Below are 24622 nucleotides of genomic sequence, written 5' to 3' on the forward strand. Positions count from 1 at the left end.
CATGGTATATATAAAGAATAAGAAGTAACAAATCCAAAATTTATTTACAACAAATTACTGAATATGCAAAATCCTAAGCTACTTTGATGAGGATTATTGCTAGACTTTAAAATATTTACATTAAAAAGCAAAGAGAACCTGGGCAGTGGTGGACCAAGTCTTTAATCCCAGCACTTGGGAGGCACAGGCAAGCAGATCTCTGTGAGTTCAAGGCCAGCCTGGTCTACAAAGAGTTCCAGGACAGCCAGAGCTGTTATACAGAGAAACCCTGTCTTAGAGGGAGGGAGAGGGAGGAAGAGAGGGAGGGAGGGAGGGGAGGAGAGAGGAGATAGAACAGAGTGGTGGTGGCACACATCCTTAATCTCAGCACTTGGGAAGCAGAAGCAGGTAGATCTATGAGTTCAAGGCCAGCCTGGTCTACAGTTCCAGGACAGCCAGGTACACAAAGAAATCCTGTCTCGAAAAACCAAAAATAAAAATAGATAGATGGATGGATGGATGAGAGGGAGACTGATCATTATTTCCCCCTTGGCTAAAATCTAATTAAACTTATGTCTAACTTTCAAAATTAGAAAACCTAAAGTACTTTCCTACCTTTCAAGAAGACCTTAAAGTTCTTCGTCTACTAAGAATATTCCTTTGGGCCCAGCTGGTTTGTATATCGAGTTCCAGGACAGCCAAGGGTACAGAGTGAGACCCTGTCTCAAAAAGCGAATGAATGAATGAAATAATACTCCCTTCTATTTTCTCACCCTGTCTTGAGTTATTCAGCTCTTCTCTTCATTTCATGGTACAACGCCTTTGTCTCCCCCTCCTTTATTCTATCAGAATGTATAGTAGAGGAGAAAGAAGAATGAGCCCTGAGATTTCTTTTTTGCCTCTGCCTATAATTACTAGAAATGTTTCTTAACCATCTAGACTGGTAAAGCAAGTGGATATGGGACAATTATATATACTCTAAAATCAGGCACGGTAACACACATCCTTTTAGTAACTGTGAGGCTGGAGAGAATCCCAAGTTCTAGGCCTGTTAAACTCTGTTTCAACGAGAAAAACTGAAAGACCTGCAGCCACCAACATGCTTCACAAGTTTCCAGCTTCCTGAAGCCTCTTCCTCTTTCTTACTATAAATTTAGGAGTAAAAGTTACAGTCATCTAAAAGCTACTAAAAATGAAAAACATATTATCCTTTTAAAAATCAGCACCTACATATGCTAAAGATAAAAGAACTCAGAGAAGTATCCCTCACTTCTGGTGACAACTTCAGACCTTGTCAAGACTCAGTGCCCATGGAGCTCCACATCTATTTTCCCTGTGGTTAGAGAGCTTCTGAGGAAGAACTTAAGAACACTGCTCCAACAGACTGATAGAACTGAACTACAGCCCACTGCTTTTACTGCAAAAGACACACAATAAAGACATGGAATTCACCGGGCGGTGGTGGGTCATGCCTTTAATCCCAGCACTCGGGAGGTAGAGCCAGGCAGATCTCTGTGAGTTCAAGGCCAGCCTGGACTACCAAGTGAGTCCCAGGAAAGGCGCAAAGCTACACAGAGAAACCCTGTCTCAAAAAAAAAAGACATGGAATTCATAAAATCCAAGTTTTAATACTACATGAAGAAACCAAGAAGGTTTCCTCAAAAGACTAGAGTAGCTGAAAAAGCTCACAATTTTAAGGGAATTCCTTTGAAATCTATTTCCTCTATCTCCCAATCTATAAACAGTTCTTTCTCAGCTTTCTCAAAAATATTGTATAAGAAACCTTTCCAAAATGTTGGAACATGGACCATGAATGAAGCTATGTGATGAGAGCTTGTGAGAAAACTCAAAGAAAACAAAAGGAGAGTCTTCTAACTTTTGTTCCTCCATAACATGGATTGCTCTTGGAATGTGCTTTTGTTGCCCCTCCCAGATGGAAACAGAAGTGGGTTTACTTCATTAATATTCATATGACATTTCAAAGCATGGGCTGTCCTTGACTACATACAGCCTAAACTCTTATGACCTTTGCTCATATATCCTTGCTCAACCCTCAGAATATAAATTGTCTAATGCTCTGAATGAAGTTGACTACTGCATGAGAATTTAGTCTGCCTCATTTTTAGGCTCCACTGTCCCAGGTTCATGCCATCAACTAGAGCAGTAACTGTAGCACGAAACTTAGACAGTCTTATTAATAAAAACAAACTTGGAGCCAGGTATTGGGGTGAATGCTGGAAGATCAGAGAAGCAGAACAAGCCACAGCCACCTCACCTTGCCAATTCCTCAGCTGATCCTGTTTCCTCAGACTAGTAGCCTCTGAGTCCTCATCCAAAATGAATCTCAGCTGAACTGCTACTCAAAAGCCAAAAAGCTTAACCAACCTAGTTCCTGTTTTTCACGCCTTATATACCTTTCTGCTTTCTGCCATCACTTCCTGGGATTAAAGGTGTGAGTCACCATGCCTGGCTGTTTCCAGTGTGGCCTTGAACTCACGAGATCCATGCCTCCAGAAGGCTAGGATTAAAGGCATGTGTGTGCCACCATTTTCTGGCCTCTGTATCTAGTGGCTGTTCTGTTCTGTGACCCCAGATAAGTTTATTAGGGTGCACAATATTTTGGGGAACACAATACCACCACAAGTAACAATGAAGAATACAAAAAGTACTAACCATAAAAAAAATCTTGAATTGGTCTTTGAGCTGAGGAAACAGCTCAGTTAGTATGGTGCTTGCTTGCAGGACAAAGAGTTCAACCCCGGAACCCATGTTTGTTTAAATCGGATGTGATAAGGACTCCTGTAACTGAGGAGGCAGAGACAAGCAAGTCTCTAGGGATTGCTGGCAGTCAGCCTAGCCCAGTTGGAGAGTGGGCCCTAGAGAGACCTTGACTAAAACAAACAAAAAAGGTACATGATACTTGAGGAATCATACCATCAATCAATATTATAGCATGATTAACAATTAAAAGTCAAATTTAATACTTGGAATATGTATCTGACAAAGAATGTCAAATCACACACAAAACAAAATGTATAAATCATTTTTAAAAAGACAATCCATTTTTTAAAGTCCAAAGGGCAGATATGTTTCAAAAGAGACCATTCAGATGACTACTACGCAGATATTTAACATCAGTAGTCACAGTAAGATAGTAAGCATCATTATTAAGCAATAAAAGTACATTAAAACTACAACTCATACCTGCGGACTACCTAAACTAAGCCAATTAACAACATCCCATTTGGGTAACAACCTAGATTAAGAAGACCTTTTTATATGCTGCTGATAGGAAATGCAATGTCTCTTAAAGGCTTGAATATTTCAAAAGTGAAAACACCCAGCTTGGCATTATTGGAGTGTAAGTGAAAACTTTTAAGAAGAAGAACCTGCTAAGTAAAGCTTTATGCCATTAGGAACATCCCCTCAAAGGGGATGATATGATCCTTCCCTACCCAGCAAAAGGTCACCAACCATTTGGTGGGCAGTTTGATATGCCCTAGGCTTCCCGTTCTAACTTTCTACTACCATCAATGGCCTAGGAGAATGGTGATGGGCTGGAACCCACAAAACTAAGAACTAAAATAAACATTCTCTCTTTATAAATTGATTTAGTTAATTAATCTCTTCAAGTAACAGAAAATACTATTACACAAATACTCTAGGAAAATTGTTTAACCCTATCCAGGTAAATTAAACATAGTCCTCTTCAATGACCCAGCACTGACACAATAGTGTGCATACAATGAATATATGTACCAACAAAGACAACTACCAAAATCCCACATTAAGTTGAGCAAAAGTCACCAAACATACCAGGTATGGTAGCACACTACGTAATCCTAGCCCTTGAAGGTGGAGGCAAAACAATCAGGGATTCAACGTCATCCTCAGCTACACAGCAAGTTGGAGGTCAGTCTGTGAGCTATAGAAGACCTTGTCCAAAATAAAAAGAGCCACCAAACATGCAAGAATGCATATTATGATTCCATTTTAAGGAATGAATGATGTTAATCTATAATGTCAAAAGTGGTATGCTGGAGCTGGGGCTTAGTTGGTAGAGGATGTGCACAGCATACTTGAGGCCTGGGTTCCACCCCAGCACAACATAAAACTAGATATGAAAGCACTCACCAATAATCCAGCACCCAGGGAGTGAAGGCAAGAGGACTAGAAATTCAAAGTCATCCTTGCCTACATAGGGAGTTTGAGGCCAGCCTGGTGCACACAAAACCATCTTAAAAGCTAAAATAAAATAAGCCCATCAACAAAAAGATATGAAATGAGAAAAGAAACAGAGTGTAGTAGGTTAATCTTTAGGGAAGAAAATTTGGTGAAAGGATCACTGCAGCAGAATTATGTAACTGTTAGAAATGTTTTTTTTTTTTTTTTGAGAACCATTTTAGATTTAAATTTGTCAAAAGTACTGGGAGTATTAAATACTAATAAAGCCATCTGGGGCTGGAGAAATGGCTCAGCATCAAGAGTACTACAGCAGATGAACTGGGTTTAGTTTCTTGCACCTATGTTAGCAGCTCACAACTGCCTGTAACTCTGGCTTCATGGGATCTAATGCCCTCTTCTAGCCTCAGTGTGCACACATCCATTTATAGCCTAAATAAGCACATGTAATTAAAAAAAACTTAAAAAAAAAAACAAATAGGAATTTGTATTCTAAAAAATGGAAGTAGAATATAACAACTATCATTTTTTAAACTAATTCAGGTTGATTTCCATATACTTAAGCTCAAAAACTCTACTTGCTACTTTTCTAAAAGATTGTCCATCCTCTTTCACAAGTTTTAGCTAGGACTAAAAATAATTATCAGATATCTCAAAATACTTGAAAACCTTAGAAATAGTCATGATTGAATTTTTGAATAGGACATTTCTTAAACCATCCATAACACAGAAATGACAAGTTATCATGTTCCATCCTCCCACTGAAAAAGACAATACAAGATAATACAAAAGTGTTTCCAGCTTCTTCCCCCTCACAACCTCATGGCATGTCACCAAATACTTGTTGTAACTCTTAATCTCAGGAAAGACCCCGGCACACCAGAAAAAGTAGTTAGTTAATAAAACATATGATGTCATCAAATGCCATTTACATTACAAGGAAATTTAAAAACAAAATTATATAGTACTAGTAAAATAAACCAAGAATCAGAAAAGCTAGAGCCCAGGTGGGCTTCAAACTCACTAAAACATCAAGGACTACCTTACACTTCTGATCCTCCTGTCTCCATCTTCAAGTGCCAGAATTATAGGTTAGGCACTATGACCAGTTTTACAGGTATTAGAAATCAAGCCAGGGCTTCCCATGTGCCTGCCAAACAATTCACCAACTAAGCTATATCCCCAAACCCAATTACTAGGAACTCTAAAGTTCTAACTATAGTCACCAATAAAGCAATGTTGGACACTTATTCTGACTCTGGAGGACTCCTCTAAATCATTTTATTCCCTGTTTTGCTCCTAAAATGTCCTGGCTTACAGGTTAGACTCATTAAACCATGAATTTAATTTGAAGGGGAGAAAAAAAGGCAATGTTATGTCAAAACACTAGAACTAAATACAGTTGGGCAAGCAATGTGGCTAATCTGGTAAAGGCACTTACTGCCAAGGCTGGGGACCTGAATTCAATCCCCTGGGACCCATGTGGTAGAAGGGGAGAACTCTCACATAAATTGTTCCTCCCTCTCCTCTCTCTCTCTCTCTCTCTCCCCCTCTCTCCCTCCCTCTCCCTCTCCCTCTCCCTCTCTCTCTCTCCACACACACACACACACACACACACACACACACACACACCTTTTTTTTTTTTTTCATCTGAAATCTTACCAGGTGATGGTTTAACCCTGTAATTCCAATAGTTCAGAGGTTAGGGTAAGATAAAGTTAAGACTGTCTCAAGAACAATCAAATCTAGCAATAGCTCCTAAATAATTCAGAAGCTTGGCACAGTGGCATAAGCTTATAAAGCTAACAGTCCTAGCACTTGGAAGGATGAGATAGGGAGATATAAGTTCAAGACTAGCCTGGGCCACATAGCAATTACCCACCCCCAAAATGCTCTCAAACTAACAATAAAATTTTGCCACATTAAACAAACTGATTTTAAAAGATAGCTTCTAAAAAAAAAAAAAATTACTCATCAAATTGGCCTTAATGCTACTATTCTTTTCCAGTGGCTTTCTTGAATTATAGATAAAGGGAATATTTCTTTTCTTCCAGCTAGCCAAGGATGAGTGTAGTCAGACTTTCTTTTGGGACTACCAGCCCCCAAATAATGACATGGAAACTTATTATTAATTATGAAAGCTTGGCCATTAGCGTAGGCTTGTTTCCAAGATTCTAACCCTGAGTTCCTCCCTCCCCCAGAAACCCCGCCTATTTTCTCCTGCCTAACTATTGACCATTCAGCTCTTTATTAAACCAATCAGGTGCCTTAGGCAGGCAAGGTAAAACAGCAACACATCTTTACACAGTTTACTCAACTATCCCACAACAGATGAGTGCTGGGATTGCAGACATGTACTAAGATATCCTGTGCTATTTGGCTCTGAAGCATGAAGTAAATTTTGTGCATTCTAAGCAAGCACTCTACCAAATTATTCCAGGAAACAGTTTCTTGAAATTTTTTTATTGGGTGTTATTTATGTGCTAGAAATACACCAGGCAATAGAAACCTAAAAAATAACAAACAGCCTCGGGGCATACTGCATTGAACCAGACAAAGTTAACCATTTCAATATGAAGTATAGATATTAACATTTACATGGCCAATTTACCCAATCACCTCTATTCTCCCACATTAAAAGATACTTTCTGAAATCTGCTTTACCCAGTTGTGGTGGTTTAAAAGAAAATGGCCTCAAAGGAAGTGACACTATTAGGAGGTGTGGTTTTGCTGGAATAGGTATGGCCTTGTTGGAGGAAGTGTGTCACTGTTGAGGTGGGCTTTGAGGTCTCCTATGCTCAAGCCACTCCCAGTGTCACAGTCTATTTCCTGTTGCCTGCATATCAACCTGTAGCAGCTACCTCTCCAGCATCATGTCAGCCTGCACAACGCCATGTCCTATCATGATAATGGACTGAACCTCTGAACTGTTAAGTGAGCCACCACAATTAAATGTTTCTTTGTAAGAGTTGCCATGGTCACTGGGTGGCGGAGCACTTGGGAGGCAGAGGCAGGTAGAGCTCAGTGAGTTTGAGGCTAGCCTGGTCTACAAAGCGAGTTCCAGGGCAGCCAGGGCTACAGAGAAACCCTGTCTCTGAAAACAAAACAACAACAACAAAAAGAGTTGCCATGGTCATGGTGTCTCTTCACAGAAATAGAAACCCCAACTAAGATACCAATTAAATCCTACCTCAGGGCTAGCCATGGAGTAGACTTTCCAGGATATACAGCTAGGAAGCCTTCCTTCTTTTCCATAGGTGTATATTTAATTAAGAGGATCTCTGTGGTCTTCAGGAAATTTGACTGTCACAAAGTTTCTGTAACTAGCCAGACAGGCTGCTGTAATCTGTAATCTTAGCACTTAGGAGGATGAGCAGTTACTGTCACTTCAAGCCCAGCCTGTATTACCTCAAGAGATCCTGCCCACCAAAATAAAATGGAGGAAGTTGGGGCTTATAGTGTGTAAGAGCACCTGCTGAGCATGCTCAATGACCTCAGTTTAAATTTCTAGTATTCATATTAAAAACAAAACAAACAAAACAGGGCACAACCAAACATACACTTAGTATTCGAGAGTGGGGAGCACAGATAGAGTATGACAGCAGGAAGATCCCCGGGGCTTGCTGTCTGCCAGCCTAGCTACTGGTTCAGTCAGACATTTAAGGAAAGAAGGCAGAGAGTAACAGAGCAGAACATCTGACCTCCTCCTCTGGCCTCTGGCCAGAGCACACACATACCTATGTGCATAGACACATGCATCTCTCTCTCTCGCGCTCTCTCTCTCTCTCTCTCTCTCTCTCTCTCTCTCTCTCTCTCTCTCTCGCACATGCGCGCGCACACACACACACACCCACACACACTCACTCACTCACTCACTCACTCACCCACCCACAAGCACTAATCTTGGTAGCCCCTTACTAACCCTGGCACTAAGAAGAAGTAAAAGTCAAGAAGAACCTTGGGGACCCATTCACTGATCAGACACTCTAGATCAGCTCTAGTTGCATTTAGAAAATAAAGTGGGAAAGCAACAAGAAGAACCAACCTGTGGCCTCCACAGGCATTGGCAGAGGTCAACACATCTTCACACACGTTCTCACACACAAACAACAACATAAAAGCCCCTACCCCTGAAGGAACATTTGTTTGTACCCTCCCCCCACCAAATGCACTGAAATACTAATCCTGAACACCAAGGTATTCTGAGGTAAGGCTTTAGGGAGGTCATTTTCCTTAAAGATAAAGCCTTCCTAATGGGATCAGTGTTCTTACAAAGAATTGGAGCTCCTATCTGTTCCTCCAAACAGGTGAATGACAAGGACTCTCACCAGAGCCCATCCATGACATCACCAAGATTTTGAATTTCAACCTCCAGAACAATAAATAATTTATAAACAATAAATATTTGCTCTAAAGTCGCCCAGTTTATGGAATTTACATCATTACAAACTGACTGAGAAAACATCAGGAAGCCTCATTCTTTCAGGGGTAAAATGGTACAAACACACACACACACACACACACACACACACACACACACACACACACACACACCCCGAGTCCCTAGGGTTGTTTATGAGAATTAAAGGAAATAATGAATGTAAAGCACTTTGCTGACTGCTGGCACATTAGGACCTTCAGTGTGTAGCATAGTGTCTATGCCGTTCAGTCAAGATTCTACCAATATTCTAAGACCCTTCGTGTTACAGATATTAAATTGTTAAACTTTATTTTTATTTCTTGTATTCTTGTAGCTCAATCAGTAATTACTGATTGTATGAGCTGAAGAACAGAAAATAAAACTGTTATGCCAGTAGCTTTGAGCTGTTTTTACCTATTTCTGTGCCTTCTCAGTTGTCTACAGGATCCTACTGAAGCACCTGCCCCACCACATCTGTGCTGGAGGAATACCTGAGGCTCCCTCACCTAGCAGAGGAACCAGCAGACACTGAAGGCTGAGATACACAGCAGCACCAAGGAAGAAGAGCCTGACCAAGTTTAAGTAGCAGTTAAATAAAGGATTAATTACCAAATTCACTGGGAGGTGATGAGCAATGAACACTAAATTGAGTCATACAAAACAGTTTTCTGAGCCAGTCAGTGGTGGAGTACACCTTTAATCTCAGCACTAGGGAAGCAGAAGTACATGTGTTCCATGTGCTGAGGCAGTTCTGGTTCCATAGCCACATCTTACAACCCAGGTTTGCTTGTTTGCTTTGGAAGTGAAGCTTACTATTATTTTTGGTGGGCTCCTAATTAACATAATTCCTCATTTCATAGCCCAGGATGCCCTAGGAGTTGCTATACAACCTAGTCTCAAACTACCTTAACCACCATACCCAGAGAACTTCTTTCAACTTAATCCCCACCTTCCTTCTCTCCTCTCTTTCTCTTTCCTCTCTCCAGCCCCTTGTTTCATTGTCTGGTTGGGGTTTTTTGTTTTGTTTTGTGGATTTTTGGTGTTTGGTTTTTGAGACAGGGTCTTATTGGGTAGCTCGACTAACCTGGAACTCAATATGTAGACCAGACTAGCTTCAAACTCAAGAGATCCACTTGCCTCTGTGTTGTTAATTGAATTTTCTCTTTTGAGGGGCCCGCCACCCAGCAACCCAGCTACACAGCCAGACACTGAAAAAGGAAAGGAAAGGTATACAGGAACAGAGAAAGATAAAAGCCCCGAGGCCAAAGATGGATAGGATAAGTTAAGAAAAGCTGGCTAGCAACAACCCAAGCTAAAGCCAGGCATTTATAATTAAGAATAAGCCTCCATGTGTGATTTACTTGGGAGCTGGTGGCAGGCCCCCCAAAAGAGCAAAAACAATCAATAACACCTCTGCCTCCAAGTGCTAGTTTTTAAAGCTGTATGCCAACATACCTAACTCTACTTATTTATTTATTTATTTTTAGAAATTGTCTCAATATTTAGGCTAGGCTCAAACAAACCTCCAACCTCAAGATACCAGAGTAGCTAGGATAGGCAACAAAGCCAGGAGAAAAATCACAGTAACTTGGTTCAGATTCCAGGTTTATCACATAACTGGTGGATCTGACCAAGTTTAAGCATCAGTTAAATAAAGGATTAACTACCACTGGGAGGTAGTGAGCAACAAACACTAAATTGAGTCATATAAAACAGTTTTCTGAGCTGGTAACTGGTGGCACACACCTTTAATCTCAGCACTAGGGAGGCAGAGGCAGGTACATCTGAGTTTATGGCCAGCCTGGTCTACAGCGCGAGTTCCAAGGAAAGCCAATGCTACAAAGAGAAATCCTGTCTCGAAAAACCAAACCAACCAAACAAAACAGTTTTCTGAAGCAGGGCCTGCACAGGCCTGTAAACCTAGCTACCTGAGAACTGAGGAAGAAAGACTGCAAGTTCAAGGCCAGGCAGAACTACAGAATAAGTCCAAGGAAACGCTAGACAATTCAGTGAGACCTTGGCTTAAAATAAAAGTAAAAGGGGGGCTGGAAATATGGCTCAGTGGTTAAGAGCACTTGCTGCTCTTGCAAAGGACCCAGGTTCAATTCCCAGCACCCATATGGTGGCTTACAGCTACCAATAACTACAGTTCTAGATCGCCTGACCCTTTTTATCGTTACCAGGAACTCATGTAGGATACATTTATTCACACAGGCAAACACTCATAAAAACATAAAATTAATCTTTTTTAAAAGTATAAGAAAGACTGGTGAGGAGCACTTGCCTAACATGCATGAGGTTCTAGGTTCAAACCCACAGAGGGAAGATAAGGAAGGGGAGTGTGGTGGCACTGGAGCACAGTGGGGTACAGCTAGCATTGGGAAACATACAAAAAGGATCAAGAGTTCAAGGATAGCCTCCATTTCAAAGGCCAGTGGGAGCTTCCAGAGACTCTAAAAGAGGTTTTGCTTGAATACATTGCAAGAGTTCAAGGTTAGCCAGACCCTGTCTTAAACAACACTAACAATAGAAACCCATTAGCTGCAACTCACAATAACAAATGCATCATAATCCAGTACACATCTATATAAAATTAAAAGTCATGATCCTTAATTAATAATAAATGTGTCTTAATGATTATTTCCTCACCTTTTGGTCCTGACTTACTATTTGGAAATTATGTGATGTAATGAATAAGTAAATGAAAGTGCAACTAGCCCCCATTAAGAAAAGAAGTGGGCCAGGGAACTGGGCCACCAAGCCTGGTGGACTGGCTGAGTTTGATCTCTGGAGCTCACATGGTGGAAGGCAAGAACTACCTCTTGAAAACTGGCCTCTGACTTCTCACAGGGGAGTGGGGGGTGGTGATAAGCAATGAAAAATAAAATAAAATAAAAAAGATTATTTTTAAGTGAAAAGGTCCTAAAAATGAATGTTCTTGGGTTAAAGGTATGGATTAATGACAGAACAGAGCACATCCAAGCACACAAAACCCTGGATTCCATACCAAACAGCCTAAACAGTAAAGTCCTGATTGCCATAACAGTAGTGTGGCTCATGCTTAAAATCTCAGCACTCAGGAGGCTGAGGTAAGGAGATAGCTGCTAAAGGGTGAGTTCCTGGCCAGCTGAGGGCTACCAGGTTATGTATCAAAAAACACAAAAATACTTACTCTACTTATAAACCATGCTAAAGGTAACTTTTTGTCTGCTTACACAGATAGGGAACTCCACCTGTTACATGTTAACAGCAAGTTGTCATTTTGTTTGCTGGAGCCTCTGCAAGTATTCCATTTGCCTTCAGAATACAAACTATACTAAGTAAGCTCTTTCAGAGGTTTGGAGGTGTAACTCAGTGATATAACACTTGCCTAGCATGCCTAAGGCAACCCCATTTACTCAATGCAGAGGTAAATTAATCCATTCACTCTTTAAGAATCTTCCAAAATGAGGCTGGAAGAAGTGGCTCAGTGGTTAAGAACACTGGCTACTTTTTCAGAGGATCAGGGTTCAATTCGCAGAACCATATGGCAGCTCACAACTGTCTGTAACTCCAATTCCAGGGGATCCAATGCCCTCACACAGACAAACATGCAGGAAACATATCAACGCAGATAAAATAAAAATAAATTATTTTTTCAAAAAAAGAATCTTCCAAAAACATCAACTCTACTCAAAAGCCATTTAAGTAGAGAAATAAGAAAAATATAGCTGCCCAAAATATGTACCTATATTTATATTTATAAATTTTCTTGCTGTAGAAAACCTCTACTTCAATGTTAACTTTAAAAAAAAAAATCACTAGAAAATGAAATGAAACACCTATTGAAAACAGCCCTCCATTGGACAGCCAACAAGGGAAAAATACGAGACAATTCCAACAATTCTTATTTGCAGTAGAATACTATTCTCATATCCATTTCACAGGAGCAATGGTTATTAGAGGTTTGTTTGTTTATTTGTTTGTTTTTCTTAGAAAGAAGTCTTTATTGCCTCCTGGTCCATTGCCACATGAAATGCAGCAGCTATACACTCCTGACACCAAGGACAATGCTGCTGCTCCTGCTTCCCCACATTTCCTGACATGAAAACCTGCAATCCCTTTGGAAACTGTAAGTCAAAATAAATCTTTCCTCCCTTAAAGAATTTTTTAAAAAATATGTATCTACCTTTTTTTAAGTTTTAGAATTTTACTATTTTATTTTATGTGTATAGGTGTCTTGTCTACAGTGTGTGATGGATGGCTGGGAATCAAACCTAGCTCCTCTTCAAGAGCAACCAGCACCCCCCGCAAGAAGTTTATAAAATTAAAGACCAAGTCTTTGTTATGCTTTTATCTCAAGTGTGTAGTGTAGCTAGAGTTTTCCTGCCTGGCCCACAGTCAAGGCAAATCTCTCTCACCTGCCAGTCCCACAGCCTCTCAGACCCAACCAAGTAAACACAGAGACTTATGTTGGTTACAAACTGTATGGCCGTGGCAGGCTTCTTGCTAACTGTTCTTACAGTTTAAATTAATTCATTTCCATAAACCTATCCCTTGCCACATGGCTCATGGCTTACCAGGATCTTCACATGCAGCTTGTCATGGTGGCGGCTGGCAGTGTCTCTCTGACTCAGCCTTCCACTTCCCAGCTTTATTCTCTTCCTTGCCCCGCCTATACTTCCTGCCTAGCCAACGGCCAATCAGTGTTTTATTGATTAATTAGCAACACATTTGCCATACATCCCACAGCAGTGTAGAGCCCAGTTATTGTGAAATACAGCCAAATTAGCAGAAAAGGGTAGCTATCCAAATTTAATGATGCTACTATAAACAATTTTAACTATAATTTAAATTAAATACAACTAGAGCCATAATTTATTTTAAAACTCAAAAGATTTATTTTAAAACAAAAGTCTTAGGGCCGGGGGATTTCGTTCAGTAACATAAAGCCAGTCTAGCATGGGTGTAATGAGGCCCTGGGCTCAATGCCCACCTCTGAGAGGAGAGAAAGAACAAGAGAATGAAAGGGAAGACAGGAGAGGGAGAGGAGTAGGAAGAAAATGTGAGAGGGGAAGAAAAATGAAAGGAAAAGAAGTCAAACTCCTTGATAGAACCAACATAATCTCCTTTGCTGAATACCACTCCTGATACCCCTTTGAGGTTATGAAACACTAACCTTTTTTGTAACTAGATTGTTCGTTCTTTCAAATTCTTTGGTTAAAGATATACTTTCTTTTGAGCCCAGTATTTATGGACATAAACTACCATTCACTTTTAAAATTTTGAATGTAACATTAACAATTCCTTAGCTTTGCTAATGCTTTGGGTTACAAAGAACAAAAGACTAATTCTAACAATAATGAGTACCACTTCTAAATGCAGGGGTGGCGGGGAGAATGGGGGAGGTAGAGGGCTGCAGAAGTAAAAATAAACCTCAAAGTAGTAGAGAGGAAGATATGCGCACAAAAGCATGAAATGCAGATCAAAAGAGAAATGCTGAGAATAGACCAAATATGGAAATAACCAAGCCAAGACTCCAAAAGGGAATCTGTATGCTGTGTGCTGCTTTTACTATTCCAGTGGAGGACTAGCTAAGGCAACATAGGGGCTTTTGTTGCTACTGTTTACTTTCTGTTACTATGTTTTTAACTTGCTGTTATTACAAAATAAGGCAATGAGTTGGCTTTCTATAAGCTTCAGTGTGGAAAACAGAAGCCTTAAATTTTGTATTAACAAAAGCAGAGGGAAGAAAAGGAAACCAGGTACAGCAGCCAGGAGGCCAAAGGTACAAAAGGTAACCAAAATGGTAGGATTATATAGGAAAGAACAGCTCAAACCCCTAGGCGGTAGCCTTAGGACCCTGTAACAGGTAGGAGCTGAAGGATGCTGGGAGAACCTGGTGGCCAGGTTCATTTTGATATGTTAAATAGGCACCCCAGCCCTTAGTCCCAGGGTTTGAGACTTAACAACTACAAATGAATTTCACTTAACAGAAAGTTGACAATTAGAAAGTTTCAAAGTTTTTACTGAAAAGCACCTCTCAATTTTTATTGTTTACTTATTTTGCATCTCGATGGGTTGTCTCACACTCTATAACCCACTACTCAGAATACTGAAGCAGGAAGAGTACCGTGAAAGAGTTCCAGGCCTCCCTAAACTACAAGGTGAGCTCCAAGCTAGCCTCTATAGAGTTGGCCTCTATCTCAAAACAGCCAAATCAACCAAACAAAACTTCTCCACTTCAATTAAGAACATGTACTTCAGGGTGGAGGTGCAATTGTGATAGACCACTTGCTTAGCATATGTGTAAAACCTAGGGTCCCAGAACCAGCACGGTGGGAGGGAAAAAACAAAACAAAAACTCTGGATATATATTTCAAATACAATGGTATTTTACAATCCTGCAAAAAAAAAAAAAAAAAAAAAAAGATGGCACGGCTGTCACAACACCCAGGTTTCAGGCCATCTAATGGCACTGTTTATGGTTTACTGTCTTTCTTGGTGCCTCAATACAGGTGTTAAAATTGATCACAATGAACTATATATTTAAAAGATACATTTAAAAATCAGATTTTTATCATCAAATTTCTTGGTAGAGCTACTCCTTTACTGGTGTGTCCTGAACAAACAAAAATGGATACTAAGAGAATGAGCATGTTGGAGCATCCTAAAGACAGAAATCTTTCACTGATGTGTCCCACAAACCAAAGACAGTTCCCAACCTGTACCAAAAAAACAAAAAAACAAAAAAAAAAACCCTAAATATTATTGAAAAAAGATTGAATGCTACCTCTACTATATTATGTTAACCTATCTGTCTTAGTGTTTTGATTTTTTAAAACAGAAGTAATTGCACACCATATTCGTTACCCCAGAATTGAGTCTAATCTCTGAAGGATAAAAGATGCTACAGTATAAAAATAATCACTAATAAGCTTTTTTTAGACCTAGTGAGATGGCTCAGCAGATATGGATGTTTGTCACCAAGTCTGATAACCTGACTTCAATCCCTAGAAAAATCACATGGTGAAAGGATTTTGACTTATCTGACTTATTCAAGCATATCATGGCTCAAGTGCATATGTGTCATACACACACAATAAATCAGCCTTTAAAACTGTTCTGCCCACACAACACAGAAGCACTAGCTATTGCTATGATTTGATACTAATGGGAGAATGCTGAAGGCTACAGGGGACATACAGATGAGCCTAGAATAGGGTTGAGTCAGGTGAGCACCACAGCTGGACGGCCAGGGCCATCAGCTTCTCAAACCTTCCTCACGTTCGATTTTATCAACCTTGGTATTTCCCCGCTGTTGCTATTGTTGTTGTTGTTGTTTTAATTATCTGCATTTATACACAGTAGATTTCTTTTTTTCCCCCTCCTATTTTGTGGAGTGGAATGTTGCATGTACTACAATACCTATGTGGAGGTCAGAGGACAACTTACAGGAATTGGTTCTCTTTCTATCATGGAACTCAGGACCTTAGCCTTGCTTGGCAGCAAGCATCCTTATCTACTGAACCATCTCACTGGCCCCATCACATCAGATTCTGTAGCATCCTCAAGGTTCTAGCACTTTCAAGACTTCATTCTGAAAATTATTTTATTTTATGTTTGCCTGTTTCCATAGGTGACTCTCCTCCCTGACCTACTTTGCTTGTGCTGTGGGATGGTCTGTATGTCAAGTGTGTTGCTGATTGGTCAGTAAATAAATCATTGATTGGCCATTGGCTAGGCAGGAAGTATAGGCGGGACAAGGAAAAGAATTCTGGGAAGTGGAAGGCGGAGAGAGAGACACTGCCAGCCGCCATCAGGACAAGGAAGATGTAAAGTACCGGTAAGCCACAAGCCACGTGGCAAAGTAAAGATTAATAGAAATGGGCTAAATATAAGCGTAAGAGCTAGACAATAACAGGCCTGAGCTAATGGCCAAGCAGTTTAAATAATGTAAGAGTCTGTATGTTTATTTTATAAATGGGCTCTGGGACTGGCGGGACTTGGTGGCGGGAGCTGGAGAGAAATTCTCAAGCAACAAATGGCGTCCAACGTGGTGGCAAGAGTTTCCACCTAAAAACTTAGAAAAAAGATTCTAAAACGGACCTAAAACAGCTTCCTAATTGTCTCTCTCAAATAAGCGGCAGCTGCCGGTTTGAGCTACTGGCGGGTTCCTACTGTGCACTCTCGACCTGCAATATGGTAGGAATGAGGCCTCTGCAAATAACACATTAAGCTATGTGGTGGATTTAGCCTTTGCTAGTACAAAACAAAAAAAAAGAAGTTTCTGGGCTACACGCTACTTTGATAAAAATGTAGACCCACTATTTCTGAGAGTTACGGCTCCCAGAGCTGGCGGAAAGCGGACCGCCGCCATGTTGGGAAGCTGAAATGGGTGGAGCCAGCAGCCACTGCGCCGTTTCAGGCTTAGAAGGCTGCAGTTTAAAAGTAATAGGCTCAAGCTAATATAAAAAAATAAGCCACATAAAGATGACTACCACACAGAGAATATGGATTATGTTCTCTTTGATATTCATAACTACAGAAAAACATTTGATTGTAAAAGCTGTTGAGTTATGCCAAAATGTATATTTTAAAGATACCTTGACTTCAAAATTTGGATATAAGGATATGTTGCTTTGGAAAAGAGTCTCTGCTTTTGTTTCCACAGAAAGCCAGAGACTATGGATTTGTTCCAGATTAAGATACATCAGGTTTGACCAGCCAAGACCCCCTGAAAGGTCTCCAATGACACCATGGCCCAGATGATTCAACATCCAGAATGGTTTCAAATCAACTGGCTCAGATATACAGCCTCACGGACTACTCCATGATCCTAAAATTTTCTTTCTGTCTCCAGAAGATACAGCGCCCCCCTCCAGCAGGAAGTAGTAAGAGAAGCTACGCCCAAATTCCCAAATATACCAAGCTGGCTTTAGAGATGGAATTGGCTCACTCCCCCTCTAAACCCAGACATATTGCTCAAAAAAAAAAAAAAAAATGGTTAAGAGATTCTTATGTCCCAAATCAGAAGAGCCCTCTGGTGTGGGACAGACAAAAACCAATATTTTTATTTAAAGCAGGTTGATTATAAATACAATCTCTTTCTAAAGAAAAAAAGGGGGATAGTTTAGATATGATAGGATAAAAGGGTAGATTAATGAACCTACTTTTAAAGAGTAACAACTTGTTTAAAATGTTTTACATTGCTATAGATTTAGTTTATTGATACAAATTTAAACTTAATTTTGTTATACTGTATATATATTTCTATTCTTGTTTGAGGTATTATGTTTATGTAACTCATTTAAAATTGTAATGGATAATTAAAAAAAGATTAATAGTTAGTCATCTATGATAATCATATTTGTAGCCATGTTAGTTAAGTCTTCTAGATATACATAGTTATATTTCAGATAGATAGGTAGTCTTCAAACACTTCAAAGACCTACAGAATATGGCATTTAAAATGTTTTAAAAATTTAGACTTTTTGGACAGTGAGACATGTCTGCTCCTGACAGCACCGATTTACTTCAGAGAGGAGGATGGGCATCGAAGACACTCCATATGGAGTTTATCTTCACCTTGACAAAAATAGCCATTTGGGCCAGAAACTGTTCTTGCCTGGACTGTCTGATCAACTGGACATGCAGGACCCATACAAAGGTGACCACTGAACTTTGCTTGACAAAATGGTCCTTCAGGTTCCTGCTTTGCAGAAAAAACTGCCAGACATTCTACAGGACACAGAGAAAAATGAATAAGAGACTCTAGGCCTGTGGGCTGAAGACAGATGCCCCAACTTTACAAGAGAACTTTGAATGACTGTCCAGGCTGCCAGCTGTCTCTGTCTACCCTACAAGACTTCTAAAAGTTGCTTATATCCTTCTCCATTTCTCAGATAATAATATATCCTTCTGAGGTCTTTGATGTGGTTAAAGACTAGATACTTACAATTTTCCTTAATGACAATAAAAGATAAGTTAGATATAAAACCTTAAACTTACAAATATAAGATAGATAGGATCTCTTCTTTAATATTGTAACTATAATTCTTGCTTGATAATTGTTTTGTTATATTTAATTTTACTATTTTAAAGTTAAAACCTTCCTTTTTAAGAAAAGAAAAGGGGAAGTGCTGTGGGATGGTCTGTATGTCAAGTGTGTTGCTGATTGGTCAGTAAATAAATCACTGATTGGCCATTGGCTAGGCAGGAAGTATAGGCGGGACAAGGAAAAGAATTCTGGGAAGTGGAAGGCGGAGAGAGAGACACTGCCAGCCGCCATCAGGACAAGGAAGATGTAAAGTACCAGTAAGCCGCAAGCCACGTGGCAAAGTAAAGATTAATAGAAATGGGCTAAATATAAGCGTAAGAGCTAGACAATAACAGGCCTGAGCTAATGGCCAAGCAGTTTAAATAATGTAAGAGTCTGTATGTTTATTTTATAAATGGGCTCTGGGACTGGCGGGACTTGGTGGCGGGAGCTGGAGAGAAATTCTCAAGCAACATGCTTGTTCCTGTGAGGTATGTTCTTCCTTATGTGTGAATAACATCAGAGCAACAGTGATAGTCACAGCAGGTCTTTTGGATAGAGTCTTGCATGGATGCATTTTTATAATAAAACATGGTGATTTCCAAGATCATGTCTTACAGTCACCTATGTGGCAAAAATAAATAAAATAAAAAATAAAACTGTTCTGCCCATAAGAACAGTAAACTATAATAAACCTTAGACAAAATAATGCAGATAAGAGGGAGAACTCAGAGTAAAACCAATCACAAATTTTGCAACGCAATGTGTTGATGATTGTTGATGATAAGTAATATTCATTATATTACTGTTCTCTTCTGTATGTTTGACATTTTCCATAATAAAAATGTTCAGAATCAACAAGATGGTTCCTCAGGTAAAAGCATTTGGCAACCAACCCTAAAGACCTAACTTTGCTCCCTGGAAACCACAGTGAAAAAGTGGAAGAAGAGAGTTGATTCCTTAGAATTGTCCTCTGACTGTTCCTACAATACACTATAATAATAAAATTAAATAAATAATAAAAAAATTGAAATGTATAAGGTAAAAAAATATTGCATTTAAAAAACTATTCAAATTAGAACCAAAAATGAGGTTCTAGCACAAAGAGCCAGTTAGCAAATAAAGAGAAAACTGGTTATTTCTGAATAATTGCTGGCACTTGGGAGGTGGGGAGGCAGGGGTCAGGAGTTCAAGTTTGAAGCAAGCCTGGGCTACTAGAGATCCTGTCTCAAAAAGTTAAGCCAAGCATGGTGTCTCCTGCTAGTAATTCCACCATTTGGAGGTGTAAACAGGTAGATCAAGGCCATCCCACCTTAGCCTGGCCTATCTTGGGGGTGGGGGGGGAGATCACAACTGGTTTATATGAAGCCCCAAAATTTTTAAGAAATATTAAAATAATAGATTATCATAGCAAAAAATAGTTTCCAGGAGTTATTTAGCCCAACACTCATTTCATTCCCAAGAAAACAGAAAGGCATGATTAAAGAACTTTCTCACATTTCCAGAGTTGGTAGGAAGAATGAAATTTTCTATTGCTACATTTCTTCTAGGAAATACTAAACATGCTCACTTGAGGATTTTGTAGATATTAAACATTAAACAGCACACTGGGCTTTTAGAAATGGGGAGGGGGAATGAAGCACAACTAACAGGTCACTTTAATATGACTTAGAGGAAAAACACACACCAAAGATCACAGTATGTCCTATCAAATTTAAAACATCACATAGCTATGCAATTCCAAGAATGAGTTTCCAGCATTTAACCACCATTTCAAAGTATTCTACCCGACAGCACTTCTTGCTGGTTATTTACATAAAAATTGAGTCACCAGCATTAAGCTTTCTAAACAGCAATACTGCCCTACATACCAAGCATTGCATCTCCACTGTATTTTTAGCCTTTCCTTAGTAATGCTGTTACTTAAGTCAAAACAGCAACAAAACCTAGTGCTAATTTACCAAACTCACTAACCAGAATTTGGAAAACAACCATTTAAATATGCTCATAATCCAAATTGGATGTCTTCACACATTGGCACATATTGTACACCAAAGAAAAGTTGCGTATATCCCCTCAAAGAAATACTCTTTGGTAAGTTTATCCAAGTGATAACAAACTTTATTTTTACTGTGCCCAAATTACACAAATACCTAGGGGGAGCACATGAAGCATCTGAATTTTAACCACCTAAAAAGTAGGTTTTCTTTGGTTAAATTGATCTCCACTTTTCTGGATCCTTAACACCATGAACTTCCTTATACTCTAGTCAAAAGGTCTGTTAACCTTGGCATTTTATGGTCACTCTAAGAAGAGCAAATTGTTTTAGTTCTGCATCGTTTCATTAAAAGAGGGCTATTTCCACCCTCTTGGTTAGAGGGTATGAAAAACCTGTCAGCGACCCCCTAATATTTAGCACATAAGAACTATCCTGAGAGGAGATACAGCTGACTATTGCATTATAAAACCCTGAGTCATCCATCACCCAGTTCACTGGGCAGATTCTGGTAAACGAAAATAACATGTCCCGTGTGATCACTCATCGGTAACCACATGCATAAACATACCAGACTGTATGTAGTGTTCTTGAGAGCTGTTGGTAGCAAAAGACCATGACAGTATACAGCAGTTGACAACTAGAGTTCAGAAGGTCAACCTATCAGAACTAAGTGTTCTGTTAGAGGAAACCATAACGGAAGGCGTTATGGAATTACTGCCTTTTGAGTGAATTGGCTGTTTCTTGTTATAAACTTCTTGTGCAATAACAGCTATGATTCTCCCCATTTACTGTGCATCTCCATGTTACGTGTACATGTAATCTCACGATTGCATCTCAATCTTGGGCACAATTTTCCCTATACATTTGGGCTAATTGGATAACTTTCCCCAGCCGTATTTATCTTTCATTAACACATATCTGGTCAGGGTCATTCTCCAGACAAAAGTATTTCAGCTAAGATACCTTTTTTTTTTTTTTGGTTTTCCGAGACAGGGTTTCTCTGTGTAGTTTTGCGCCTTTCCTGGAACTCGCTTTGGAGACCAGGCTGGCCTCGAACTCACAGAGATCCGCCTGCCTCTGCCTCCCAAGTGCTGGGACTAGACAAATGCAGATAGATAAACATTAGCTCATCTCACAGATAAGAGAAAATAACTACTAATAATTAAATCCTCAACTCTTTACTTTCATCCCAAGTTATTTACACAAGACTCAATTTAAGAGATTTACTGCTCACATTTCTGGGATGATTTTTTTTTTTTTTTTTTTTTAGCCACTTGCTAGTTACTGAGTTAAGGTAGTTATTTCCCACTGACAAGACCAGGTGATTGAGATAGGTGCCAAGCTTCGTTTCTTGTGCAAATTCACTCCTCCTTTTGGGTTGTAATTGGAAGCTGACAATTATTGCTTTGCCCAAGAATTACTGCTTGTGTATATATATACTGGTTCCCCCACAGCACTTAGATGAATAAAGATGAAGAAGGAGATGGGAAGAACTAGGTAGAATGATGAGAGAACAGAAGAAGGGACAGAGAGGAGCTAAGTATGAGAACAGAAAAGAAGCTGTGCAGACAGAATTGACTGAGAAGAATAAAGAGAATAGACTAAAGAACTCAGTGTGCTTAGATTCACTTGATATCCCTCAGAGTAGTATCCTAGCCACTTGTAGTTTCTGTTCTGGACCCTGGTAGAAATCTCCTCAGAGCAGGCACTTGGAAAGAATTCGTTATAGTGTACCAAACAAAACAACAAAATTCTTATAGTTCTGCCACACAGAGCAAATGATCTCTCCAAACGTTTGGTCCACTATTTCCCCAGCTCTAATTCCACTGGCACTGTAATTTGCAGCTAGTATATACAGAAAACAAAAGAACTCTGAAGTTGAGGTTAAGGTCGTCAACATTCTTCTGACCAACTCAAAAACACACAGTCCAGAGAGCTAACAAAGCCCTGGAACAACCTGACAGGACTTTTCACTATTTGCCTTAGAACCAGCAAAGTCTCGAGCGAGGAAATGTCACAACAGGAACATAAGCTTTCCTAGGATTCTAAGACAACATTCTCTACATCAACGTCTACACAGCCCGAAAATGAGCTGACCACCTATTTGAAACCAATCGTTTAAATTAAATCCAGGAATCCAGAGCAACACTTCCTCCCCCACAAAACAAAACAACACACACACACACACACACACACACACACACACACACACACAACTTTTATTCTCTCTATGGCCTCCTTCCACACCCAATGAGGTTTAGAAGTGAAAAGGCGTGGATCCTCGGGGAAGAAAGAAGAAACACAGAAGTCAGGAGTTGCTTCCTCAAAGTCCGGACCTCTCTACCCCGCATCTCTACGTGCAGAACTCCAAGGAGAGCCAAAAGGAACCGCTAGTTGCTGTGTACGGGGACCCCTGCGGCACCCCAGACCCCGGCAGGTGAAGAGAAACGACCAGAACACTGGCCATGAGGGGCAACCGGCAGGACCCAGAGGTTCTGCGTAGAAAGAAGGCAAGAGACTGGATCCCTCCCGGGCTCGGCCACGGGCCTGGAACCCTGCACCAGGCCAGCGCCGCCTGGACAAGATAAAGTTGAGCAGCAGCAGCTCAGACAAAGAGCCCGGCCCGCGGACAGCCTCAGCCAACTTACGTGGAGAGTTTCCGGGTCCAGAAGAGGCCCCCGGGCCACAGCTCCTGAAGCTGCACAGCCCGGCCCAGGTTGCTCTTGATCTGCGCCAGCTGCACATCGGATTCGGCGTCTAGCCGCTCGGCGTACGGCAGAAGCTTGTTGTACACGATCTCCTTCTGCGGGACGAAGGCCCGCGGGCCTAGCCCCGGCCGCCCGCCGGGCTCAGGGGGCTCCCCGCCACCCGCCCGCTCCGGCGCCTCCATGAGCCCGGGGCCGCCCCCGGCCCCCGCCCCGCTGCGGGCTCCGCCTCGTCCGCGTCGCGTCGCCCTCGGCCCGACCGCTGGGCCCCCCGGCTGCCCGGCGCGCTGCTGGACTCCGCGCGGCGCCCGGTTCGTTGGCGGTGGCAGCGGCTGCTCTGCCGGGCCCGCTCCGGCTCGTCTGGTGACGCTGCAGCCGCTGAGCACAGAGGTTCCGGAAGGGCCTCAAGTCACTTCCGGGGCGGGGCGGGGCGGAGCGGGGCCGCGGAGGTGACTGAGTAGTGGCTTTCTTGGGGAAGGCGGAGTTTGTCCCCGGCTGGATTCGCAAAGCATCGCGTGGCCCGCCCACGAGAAACAAGAGATCCCGCGCTGCTCCAGCAGGATCCAGGTGGCCTCCGGCACGGGATCCGACAACCTCTCCACGCTGAGTACCCTCTCTTCTGGGCCAGTTTATGGAAGAGCAGCCTGTATTCCTAGCTGGGGGTGGGTGGGGGCGGGGCACGCAGAGGCATGATCAAGAAGACTTCAAGGCCAGCATTGGCAACGTAGTGAGTTTGACATAACTTGGCTACAGGAGGCATTATCTTTATAAAACGTTTATGAAAGAGCCTACATACCCTGTAGTCCTCTGTCCCTTTTAAGCCTCAACGTTTCTGATATTTTCCCTGACCACCGTCATTCCAAAGAAAATAGTTATTCAACAAATATTAGTTGAACTATTTTCTGTGTCATCCTCTCATTTTAGGCTCCTGTGGAAAGTTTAAGTTTAAAGCCTAGTTTTTCCCTTGAGGACTTAGAGGCTTGCGGAGCTACAAGCTGGGGAGCTAAAAGACAATGCTTTGGTAAATACTGGATAAGAACCTAGATTTTGGGGGGAATTCTAACTGAAGATGTATCACTTCCCTAGAAGTTAAGTTTCAATTAATCTGTAAAGTTAATGCCATGTTTTTAGATAGAGAAAGGAGTAAGATACATCTTTCAACTGACAGATAAGCTGAGGCTGCAGGCTTGTTTTCTAGTAATTCAGAATTCAGAAGAGAGTGAATGTATTGAGACTAAGAAGTAAATGTGGAGGGATTGAGCTTGATTCTAAAAGTAACAAGGAATTTCTAAACTAGGGCATCATGGCATCTCCCTGCT

At 40.9% G+C, this 24622-nt stretch overlaps 1 protein-coding gene across 2 annotated transcripts in view; it reads right to left on the minus strand.

The window, feature by feature from the left end:
* The window catches only part of Psme4 (proteasome activator subunit 4), a 128573-nt gene extending 105070 nt beyond the window's left edge, over nt 1-23503 (minus strand). For both annotated transcript variants that reach the window (XM_059275126.1, XM_059275124.1), the window contains exon 1: nt 23247-23503. In XM_059275126.1, the coding sequence (XP_059131109.1) occupies nt 23247-23488 (242 nt within the window). In that variant the 5' untranslated portion in view covers nt 23489-23503. The remainder of the gene's footprint in view (nt 1-23246) is intronic.
* Between the last annotated feature and the right edge of the window lie 1119 nt (nt 23504-24622).

This window comes from Peromyscus eremicus, chromosome 10, assembly GCF_949786415.1.
Source record: "Peromyscus eremicus chromosome 10, PerEre_H2_v1, whole genome shotgun sequence".
NCBI lineage: Eukaryota > Metazoa > Chordata > Mammalia > Rodentia > Cricetidae > Peromyscus > Peromyscus eremicus.